Below are 11,365 nucleotides of genomic sequence, written 5' to 3'. Positions count from 1 at the left end.
CGCCCACACACACACACACACACACACCCAAACTAAAAATTGAGATATAGATATAGATAGATAGATAGATACAGATACTAGCATACACATATTGACGATTAGACATATGCATACTATAGATAGAAAAATAGAAAGTTTTGAAATAGACTGGTGGATGAATTGGTTGATTGATTGATCGATTGATGATAATAATAATGATAATAATAATAATAATAATAATAATAATAATAATAATAATAATAATAATAATAATAATAATGATAATGATGATGATCATCTTCATCATGATTTAAAGGTCTAAGTTATCCAGGGTGGAATTTTCAGTGTTGCCACTGTTCTACCAGAGGGCCCCGCTGCCTCATTACCCTAGCGTTGCCAGGTACCTATTTAAAACTTCTCGTACAGGAACTTAAGCGCTGAGCGGGAATCGAACTTGGGTCCTCCGATGGGACCCAGGATCTAATCCATAACCCATTTTTTGTCGATAAAGAATGTTTTATTATGGGCGACTTTAATATAGATGTTCTGAAATGTCACACATCAAATACCTCTTAGAAATTACTAGATAGTAGGTTTTCAGCTTCCTTTTTACCACTCATTACTAAACCCACCAGAGTAACAAATAATACAGCTTCCCTTTATTGATAATGATATATTTTGTTATGTTACGCCCACTCATAAATCGAATATTATTTCATCTGATATATCAGACCACTTTCCAATTTTCATTTCTATCCCAGTTACCATGCACGGAACCAATTAGTCCCATAGAGAAGCATTTAGAAAAGTTACATCGGATAATTTACAAAATTTGAAGAATGGTTTGAATGAAGAAACTTGGAAAGTAGTATATATAGCACTCACATTACTGATTTATCGTTGATGTTTTAGGAAATTTTGAAATTTTGAATTCTCATTTAGATTATGTTCCTTTGGTTGAAGTTAAACGTGATTATAAACAGTATGATTACCATGGATAGCAAAATCTCTTTTACGATCTATAAATAGAAAAAAAAAATTATATGCAGATGAAATCAAACGTATACTGAACAATCTCACTAGGGCTACTACGTATAAAAATATTCTTACAAGAATACTGCGTTATGAAAAAAGGCAGTTATATTACACAGATTAGATATCCTTTTTTAAGCACGACGTAAAACTTGGAAAATTATAAACAGTGCCATCAATAAAGAAAATGAAAAATCCCGTATAACAAGAGTTGAATTCCTATTCCTACATCTCAAAAGAAATTTTATGAATTTCTTCAATCACCCAATTTAAATTCATTCTTTTTTTTGTATATGATTATAAGTTACGAGGTAAAAGATAAAGTTTGGAAAGTAAGAGAAGTTTTGGACCTGATTGTATTGATAATGTTATTTTGAAAAAAATATAAATGAGAACATTGTTGAACCTTTAACGTATATTTTTAATTTGTCATTAAGTAATGGTGTTGTTCCGTCAAGAATGAAAATTGCTCAATAATTCCAATATTTAAGAAAGGTAACAAAGAAGATAATATTTGTAATTATAGGCCAATTTCATTGTTGTCATCTTTTTCATAACTGTTAGAAAATGTTGTTTATTCAAGACTCCTTATCTTATTTCTTAATTGTTGTGACATAATTTCCGATTCACATTCGGTTTCCGTAAAGGACACAGCACTTTTCAAGCAATTCTCTCCTTTATTGAAAAGGTAGCCAAAGCAGTAGATAGGGCTCATCACACAGTGGGTGTCTTCCTGGACCTCTCCAAGGCCTTTGATACCAATGATCATAAAACATTGCTTCATAAATTATGTCACTACGGTATTCGTGGTAGGGCCTTGGAGTGGTTCAGGAGCTATACCTTAACAGATCGCAAACAGTACGTTTCTTTATCTGGCGAAAACTCCTATACGCAACCAATCTGTCAACTGTGGTGTTCCTCAGGATAGTTTACTGGGACCTCTTAAGTTCATTCTGTACATAAATGATATAACAAATGCTTCTGATATTTTATCTTTTGTACTGTTTGCTGATGACTCAAATGATTTTTTTTTTCATTCAGATCCTCACATTCTGGTGGATACGTTAAATTCTGAACTTAAAAATTGTTATGTTGGATAAGGTCTAATAGGCCTAAGTTGTCTTAAAATCTTTTTAAAACTAAATGTATGTTATTCAGTAATACTTTAAATAGTCTCCCCAATAATATAAAAATATATGACATAGTTATAGATGAAGTTTCATCAATGAAGTTCCTAGGTTTGGTTATTTATAATAAAATTTCTTGGAAATCTTTAAGTCACGTATTGATAGTGTTTGTCACACAATATCTCGAAATATTGGTGTACGGAATTGATAGAGTTAAATAACATTTTCCAACTCCCAGTTTTAGTTTCTGTTAAAACCAAGCAATCACTGCTGAGCGACTCCAACCATCCATTTATACCTCTCGTCTTGTTATAGTCTTCTACTATAGTATCTTTTTGTCTTTTATCTTCACACCACGTAATAAGGGTTTTTTTCACACACACACACACACACACACACACACACACTCTCTCTCTCTCTCTCTCTGCCTCTCTCCCTCTCTCTTTCTCTCTCTCTCTATCTTTCCTTTCTCTTCCTGCATGTCAGCGACTTAGTGTAGGGCTTTGTTTAGTAGGGTGTTTGTTTCGGGTTAGTTTATAGGTTGCCATATATCTTAGTTTCTTTTGTGTTTTCCACTTTTTATGTATATCACATTACATCAATCATATAATTTGTTGTATTACGTGTGTGGGGAATGCACCCTATACAAACACTGGGGTGTTTTTTTTAGCATTCCTCCCCATTTCCAGCATTTCCGTATACTTACAATATTTTGTAAACTTATCCTTTATTATGTATTATGATAAAATTTATGTATTCAATTTCTGTAAAGTATATATTCATATTTCTGTTGGAAATGGAAAAAATAAATGAATGAACGAATGAATGAATGGGAAGTCGCGGGCTGAGTCTTATTCACCAGAGCCGTATAATTACGGCACTGTTATCCACTATGCCACGCGCCCCTACGAATTGATTGATTGATTGATTGATTGATTGATTGATTGATTGATTGATTGATTGATTGATTGATTGATTGACTTGATTGATTGATGGATTGATGATTGATGGATTGATGGATTGAGGATTGATGGATTGATGGATTGATGGATTGATTGATTGATTGATTGATGGATTGATGGATGGATTGATTGATTGATTGATTGATTGATTGATTGATTGATTGATTGATGGGTAATTCATAGTAAATGTGCGAGCGAAATAAAAATGGAAATGAAGAGAGCAAGTGTCTTCAGTAGCAAGTGTTTTATGAGTATAAAGATGTGTTTCTGATGTTGATACCCTGATAGGCCTGTTTGTAACTTGAAATTTTGCCTTGGCAATTCACTTTCTGGTATACCATGGCTATAGACTTACCTACACCTAGGCCTATACCTGCACCTATGGTTATGCCAAAGCTCGACATGCTGAAGCAGTGGCTTGGTGGGCCGGGGCCACTGAGAAGAATGATGTTGGACCATCGATCATTACCAAAAACTGAAAAAGCCTATCTTTTTCGGTGACCCGATCAGGCACATTATAATTCCTCTTATTTCTGGCCCAAACGGTCAGAGAGGGGAAAAAAAGTTAGTGTCGATCCCTGTCTGTGCCTATCATCATATACCCCTATTTTAGTTTCCTTTATGGTTGGCATGATACTCGTTTATTTCCGACTCGAAAGATAAGTTGTGGTGGAAATAGTACATCTGACAGCGTTAATGTATTCAAAATGGCAGCCCCCATTGCACAAAAGTCTTCGCTGGTAGAGATTCCGTTTCCTAGTAAGTGCACATACTGCGTGTTCTGCACTGTTGAGTGTTAGCAACAGTACAGTCCTCTGTGCGTCTGGGGAATATGGTTGTAGATCTATTGTTAGATGTCCACATCTGCATCTGGCACCACGTCGTCTGTCACCATGGATGAATCATACGAAGATCATTTTCGGCCAGAATTTAAACGCTACAAGAAAAAACAGCCTCCTCCTGATATGCAAGATGTGTTGGACGTGGACAACGAAGAGAAATTCAATGGATCGGTAGGTTAAACACTTTTCGCGCATGTTTAGTCCCACATATTTTATTTAATGTGTGTGCATCACTCTTTTGTAGATTTTCCGAATGAAAAGACCTACGCTAGTAAGATGTGGTAGTAGTACACATTTCGACATACCGATGAATGTGCGTTGGATAGTAAGAGCATGTGATTTGTTGATAAATGTGCGGGGATTATGATTCATCACGTTTAAATTACATTTAACATGTTTAAAATAGAGTCTATTACAGTTCGGGAAACCCACTCACAAGGGGGCCCCTCCTTATAAGTAACCCGTCCCCCTTATAAGTAACCCCGTCCCCCTTATAAGCAACCCCCGGGGCACCCCTTACAAGGAGTCTCCACGCTTTTTTGCAATGCAACGCGAAAATGAAAGGACTGCGGCAATTCGCTTGATTATGTCCATAAAGCTTCACAAGTTTCTAGTTACTCACGAAATTTGAGCAAAATCAGTTTGAGGCATCATATCTAAAATCATGGATTTAAATGCGATGTCAAACGACCCATGCGAATGCTGAAATGCGAGCGATTACTGGCGTGAGTGTCCCCAGGCGCGGCGGCGCGGCAATGCTTGAGTGCAGACGTGGCGACTGAGTACGGAGACTTTTCGTACTCAGTCGCCACGTCTGCACTCAAGCATTGCCGCGCCGCCGCGCCTGGGGACACTCACGCCAGTAATCGCTCGCATTTCAGCATTCGCAATTGGTCGTTTGACATCGCATTTAAATCCATGATTTTAGATATGATGCCTCAAACCGATTTTGCTCAAATTTCGTGAGTAACTAGGAAACTTGTGAAGCTTTATGGACATAATCAAGCGAATTGCCGCAGTCCTTTCATTTTCGCGTTGCATTGCAAAAAAGCGTGGAGACTCCTTATAAGGGGTGCCCCGGGGGTTACTTATAAGGGGGACGGGGTTACTTATAAGGGGGACGGGTTACTTATAAGGAGGGGCCCCCCTTGTGAGTGGGTTTCCCGAACTGATTATCATCGAGGTGTCAAGCCAACAAAGGCAAAGCAAAGCCACAGGGCAGGGAGAACTGATGCTGAAATTAGCTAGGTCTAGTCTAGTGACAGTGTAGACTAGAATAAAGATATAGATTTAGTTTATGGGCTTACAATAGAATGGGCAGACAACCATCATCATCATCTCTACGGGAGTAAATTTATACTGTAGTTACTGTAGGTAGGTCCTGTCAGTTGTCAACAAACATAGTCTAGACATGGTTCGTGGTGGCAGCGCCCCGGGGCGCCCCTGGCATGGGCAGCTGGCCTGGGTTATGGCAAATGGGATGCTGGTGAGCGGGATGATTCTTGAATACAATTACAAGCAGGTCAGGTTCTTTAAGCAGCATTCCAGTAATCTGCAAAATCACAGTTGTGATTTTACTTACATTGAGTACACTTGGGTGTATACATGTAGAGACTGGAAACTAAACGTATTTTGTCCCTCGTTACTGTTCTGTCCCATCTCAGCTTTGGTAGGGTTCAAACTTGATTGGATTGTTCTCCAATATCTTTCTAGGGGAGACTTCAATTGGTTTATGGTGGTATAGCATTAACTACTTCCTAATAGGTGAAGGCATTCCATTTTTTTTTGAGAGAGAGGGGTCATGTGCTCTTTTGATTTTAACAAAAAAATGTATTTGAGAGTGAAAATCTGAGGGACTAAGCTCTCACATAAAGCACAATGCTGGTCTATGTTATCAACTGTTAAGTCATATACATGTGAAAACAGAGATAAACATTGATTTGTATTATATACATACAAATTTACTTTGTGATGGTTTCCAAAAATAATTACAGGATCATATTCTTACATTGTCATTGAGATGGTAAACAGATTTCACATTATTATGCCTTGGATTAAGATTTAATTCAGCAGTTTAAGAAAGCCATTTTTTTTTTCTAAGTGTTAATGTGTTTAGGGTTTTTGATAAGAAGGACATGGAAATAATAACATTAGCAGAAGAGAACCACATGTTTATGATTATTTACATTTTTCTTGGAAGTATGAGAGCAATCTCTTATGCTACTCAATTCAAGACATTGATATGATAAATTTGATGGTACCTTATATTCAGATTCATTTCTTTTTTTCCTTTCTGCTAGTTGTATAAACTCAACCCCAGAGGTGATGCAATAGCTTCATCAGCACCATCTATTTCTGCCAAGCTGGGTTTGACAAGCCCATTTACTTGGAGGTGCCATGCAGTCCATGGATACCCAGGTAACATGAACAGAATAGAATGATAGCATTTGGGACTAATGAATGTGTTGCGTGTAAGTGCGAGTTTAAAGGGGATGGCTAGTAACCGATCAGTGGGAATCCGTGGGAATGCTGAGGGATGATTGTTCCAATCCTTGTGGGATTCATTTAAGAGTACATTAAATATATCTACTGTTGTGTGAAAATTATTTGCTTCAGAATGGTCTCATATTCAAGTAATGTGCAGATTAATGCCCCGTCACTGACCAGGGACGCTTACCTGGAAACATTAAACTGCACATTACTTGAATATGAGACCATTCTGAGGCAAATAAGTTTCACACAAGAATAGATATATAATGTACTCTTAAATGAACCCCACAAGGATTGGAACAATCATCCTCCAGCATTCCCACTGATTCCCACTGATCAGTTACTAGCCATCCCCTTTAATTGCCGAAATGATATTTAAATGATGAAGACAAATGTGAACCGGAAGGATCAGTGAAGAAATGTAGACTTTGTATAAAGAGATATGAAATGCTTTCATGTGATAACATCATGTTCATTGTCATCTTTCTTTTAAATAAAAGTAGATGTTTCTAGGTAATAATCAAATGTGTAACTCTGTAAAGAATACCTTTAAAGTATAAATGATGACTGGAATGTTGGGTGCATTATATAACCAAACAAAATCTAAAATGTACTTTCTCTAGGTGTAAAAACTGATTGTTTATTGTGTTTATATGTAAAACGTAAGTCAAATATAACATTCATGAGCTCCCTTACACCTACACAGATTATAAGACATGTGTCTCTATATTTGACTTTCTGCCAGGTTTTCAGTATATCAGAAATCCTTTCCTACCCAAGTGGCAAAGATACTGGGTGAAACGCTGCATAGCAGACTACCCCTGCAAGCCAAATGTCACCAATATGGATGCCCATGCCCATGAGAGCAGCTTGACCAATCCATGGGAAGCAAGCAGGCAAAAATTCTGGTAAGTTTAGGTGCATAGAATGATCTTTGATAAGCAGAAAGAGAGAGAGAGAGAGAGAGAGAGAGAGAAAAGAATTTATAACAAAGTTGAGCTGGTTTCAGGACTAAATGTAATGTAAGACACTTTTTAGGGTTCAAAAATGTATACCGGTAGGTGGTAATGCATAGAACAGCAACCTACAATTTAAATGGAAATGTGATGTTATCTAGAATCTGTTAATTCCATTGACTGAAGGGGAAATTTGAAAGAGGATGGCCAGTGGGCCTTATTCCAGGGTGGAAGAGGAATTCACAAATTCTTCGTGCAGATGTTTTCAAGAATCATTTGGGGGATTTTTTCCCAATCACTCTGTACACAGTAAAGGTGCTGAGCGAGGTCGCACTGTCATTGACGAGCTTCGATGGGTCACTCTTGGCTACCACTATGACTGGAATGACAAGGTGTACCATGAAGACTCCCATTCCCCTTTTCCTAAAGACCTCAGTCTCATCTCATCATTCATTGCTGGAGTTCTTGGTTATGACAGCTTCCAGCCACAGGCAGCCATTGTTAATTTCTACCACATGGACTCCACGCTGGGTGGACACACTGACCACTCGGAGTTTGACCTCACCGCTCCGCTCATCTCATACAGGTATGTGCAGGCATATACAGTATTTTTTAGTTGTTTCAGAGAATGATTACACCTTGCAGTGTGCTGTTGTTCCAATAGACCAGTTTGTAATTCCACTTGCATTGAGCAGAAAATGGTCATTTGAACCAACAGGCATTTTGGTTTGTTAGTTCACTGAGACAAGCATCTGTGATGTCGTGTTTATTCATGTCATCCTTGTCTGAAGGATGCTTGCCAGTACATCCATTCGACAACAAGCTTGGTATATGGCAATATCAACAGAAAAAGGGTGTTATTGCATTCAATACAAAACAATGAATGTCAACTGATGCACTATTCTGGTCACCTGGTCTAAATGCAAGTTCATTCTTTGTTTGAACACAAATTCCATAAATTGTTATGTTTGGCAAGTTTATGAATGACTAGTATGCTGCTTTGAAAACGAGTGAAGTACCTAACCAACTGAGAAAAAAGAAAGGTCATTTGTACCAATGTGTACATGAGCTAATTACAAACTGGCTTATACCTGATGTCTTGTCACATGCAGCTACAAGCAAGATTTGCCTAGACTTTACACTCATAGAATTGTGTAAAGAGATTGAATATACTGGTTGTCATATAAGGCATTTCAAAACACTGCAGAGCACACTGAACTGTCAGGATGTCTTGGTGTAACTGTGTCATGAATTCATTTTATGTGTGGTCTTATGCATTATGTTGTTCCTATAAAAGTTGCAAATACACTGAATATATGCTGAGAAAATAAACAAAAAATTAACATAAGTCGATATATAACATGCATGAGTCTGCCCTAAATGATTTATTTGGTCATAATACTTAAATAAAATGCATCTGACTGATTGTTATCTACGTCTGCAAGGCATTGTTTATCAAATACGTGTAGACATTTTCAATCTTACATAAACCCAAGAACTTTAACCAGCATGAGAGCACTGTTATTAACTTGCTTATTCAGATTAAAATATGGAATTGGACATATACCATGTTTATTGAATATGTGTTTTTGACAGTTTTGGACAATCAGCAATACTTCTGGTAGGAGGCCAGACCAAGGCAACAAAGCCCCTTGCCCTGCACCTGAGGAGTGGGGATGTTGTTGTGTTGGGTGGGGATTCCCGCCTTGCCTATCATGCAGTTCCAAGGATCATGTATGCCAGTGAGGATGGCCAGCTACCACCATGCTTCAGTCTGTCAGACAGAGACACTGCAGAGACGTCCAAGGAGGAGGATATGAAGGCATCAGGAGATGTCGAGGTGAGATTGAACTTTGAGAACATCACTGGTGAAGTTGCAGTGAGTTCAGTAGATGGCAGACCATCTGAGGTTGTCATGGAAACCAACTCTCCCGATGCTTGTACTCCCCAAGAGATGAGTGAGGATAATGGGACCATAGGAAATGGAGACTCTGTTGAAAAGAATTCATCAGTCATGACTCATGCTTGCCAAATCCATCCATCTTCCTATCAGTGTCAGCCAGATAGTGAAGCAGAGAGCAACAGTGACTATGGTGTTCTCAGGGCTAATTCTATGCTTCACAAACACTGCCCGATTACAGCAGCCATGTCAAGTGAAGCGTATAAGCTATGCAATGCTGAGCAGTGGGAGCCTATCGATGGCTATCTCAGAAATGCCCGCATCAATGTTAGTGTGCGACAAGTGACGGGCCCAGGGAAGGGCTTCCCACCAAGAGATGGAGGCATTGCGTCCAGAGATAATTTTGACTCCAAGCACAACAAAAACAAAAAGATGAAAGCTGGTGATGGATGAAAGCCTAGTCACATGGATGTGATTTTAGGATTGAAGTCACATCTTCTTTTGAATTCTTTTAAAGATTTCTTTGACCCTTGTAAATCATATTATTATTTTTTATGCTGCTTCTAGAGCATAACACATCATCTCTTTATGAAACCAAAACCATTCCTAGCATGTACAGCTATAATCATCTTTGTAAAGATGTCACATGGGTCATTCTTGCTGGCAGGCTTTCCAATTGTGACATCGAGGTCAGAATTTCTAACTCCATCTTCAACAAAATTTGTTGAAATGTTGCATTCATAATGATCATCCTGCTCATTCACAATCAACATATTTCATGCTCACACGTTTCAATTCTCATTTATTACCCCCCCCCCCCCTCCCAAAAAAAAAAAAATGTAAAGACTTCGTCGGCCTATAATTAACTGACATATGAATTGGCAGAAGGGGGGGGGGTTGTCTTGTCTTACACTAATCCAAGCTGTGTACTGCTTGTGGGACCAAATTACTCTCCACCCACATGAGTGTTCAGCAAGTTGGAAATGTGTATGAGCTTATTGCCGTCCTTGGATAGACAACCGTACAGATGTATAACAACTGATTAACAAATTGCCCTACGTCGACATAATTTACGTCGATATATAGGGCAATCGTTAATCAAATCAGTTGCAATAATAAACAACTCGATGGAAGAATTTCATGAATTTGCATGTACATGTATCTAGCAAGGAATGACTCCTGAAAAGGATTCCTCCATTGGGCAAAGAATGAGGTTTCAGCAAGAAATAAAAATATATGTTGTATACGAAAGACACTAGAAGAGCCAAGTGCATACCAAGAAGGAAGCAAGCACTGAAAACCTGACTGTCTGGGACTAGCCACTGGCAGTTGAGTGACCAGCATTAATTTCCAGCCTTGTTCAACAGAGTAGATCCAGACTTATGATTTTTTGTGTCTTTAAGGGTGTGATTGCATTGCTTAGCTTTGGGCTGCTGAGTAAAGAGTTTGATGAGGAGACCTATGTTTAGAAAGCTACTGATATGTATGCACACGTAGGGAAAGTACATAAAAACACTGAAACGATTTCTTTTGTTTTTGTAGTGTACATGCACTAATGTCTGTCGGACATTATTAAATGGAGGTCCCTTGTGTGAGTTAGCCATGACTCACACATGTAAAAGATCCTACTTCATTCTTTCATTCATCGCAAAGAGCAGGGTGCTCACCTAGTGAAATGGTCCACCTACCTACCCACACAACTTAACAACACAAGAAATCAGGCGAAAGATGCCAACCTCTTGTGGTTCACCCTAGGTGACTAGCAATAGTCAGCAAACAGTACCAACAAGGCAAGTTGTGCCATACACTTGAATGAATGAATGAATGAATGAATGAATGAATGAATGTATGAATGAATGAATGTACCAATGTACCAATGTATTAAATGTCTGATATGTCTAACATGCAACTGACATGCCTGTGAACATTATTGCTTGTTGTTCAAGATTTATTTTTGAAATCCTGTAATTACTTAAGTGCCTGTCTCATATGTAAATATTTAAATTCAAAAGCCTTCTGCATGGGACTGTATGCACCGAATTAGCATCCAACAAATACTAAAATTTGCTGCATACGT

The 11,365-nt window shown here is 38.2% G+C and overlaps 1 protein-coding gene across 1 annotated transcript; it reads left to right on the top strand.

The window, feature by feature from the left end:
- The first annotated feature begins 5,353 nt into the window (after positions 1 to 5,353).
- On the top strand, positions 5,354 to 10,090 carry LOC139734608 (uncharacterized). The gene is made up of 5 exons (XM_071645392.1): positions 5,354 to 5,464; positions 6,243 to 6,360; positions 7,178 to 7,340; positions 7,699 to 7,974; positions 8,985 to 10,090. The coding sequence occupies exons 1-5, from the start codon at positions 5,354 to 5,356 to the stop codon at positions 9,739 to 9,741; spliced, it is 1,425 nt and encodes a 474-aa protein (XP_071501493.1). The 3' UTR covers positions 9,742 to 10,090.
- The last annotated feature ends 1,275 nt before the right edge of the window (positions 10,091 to 11,365 follow it).

This window comes from Diadema antillarum, unplaced genomic scaffold, assembly GCF_040938485.1.
Source record: "Diadema antillarum isolate AM-2024a unplaced genomic scaffold, OU_Dant_1.0 seq00000533_RagTag, whole genome shotgun sequence".
Lineage (NCBI taxonomy): Eukaryota > Metazoa > Echinodermata > Echinoidea > Diadematoida > Diadematidae > Diadema > Diadema antillarum.
The sequence above is the reverse complement of the archived record's forward strand: the minus strand, read 5'-3'. Positions and strand labels throughout refer to the sequence as shown.

Excerpts from the sequence above, each read along its gene's own strand:
- LOC139734608 (XM_071645392.1), top strand. The coding sequence starts at position 5,354 with ATGGTTCGTGGTGGCAGCGCCCCGGGGCGCCCCTGGCATGGGCAGCTG. Across the intron at positions 5,465-6,242 it reads TTGAATACAATTACAAGCAG|TTGTATAAACTCAACCCCAG; the intron begins GTCAGGTTCTTT and ends CCTTTCTGCTAG. Across the intron at positions 6,361-7,177 it reads TGCAGTCCATGGATACCCAG|GTTTTCAGTATATCAGAAAT; the intron begins GTAACATGAACA and ends ACTTTCTGCCAG.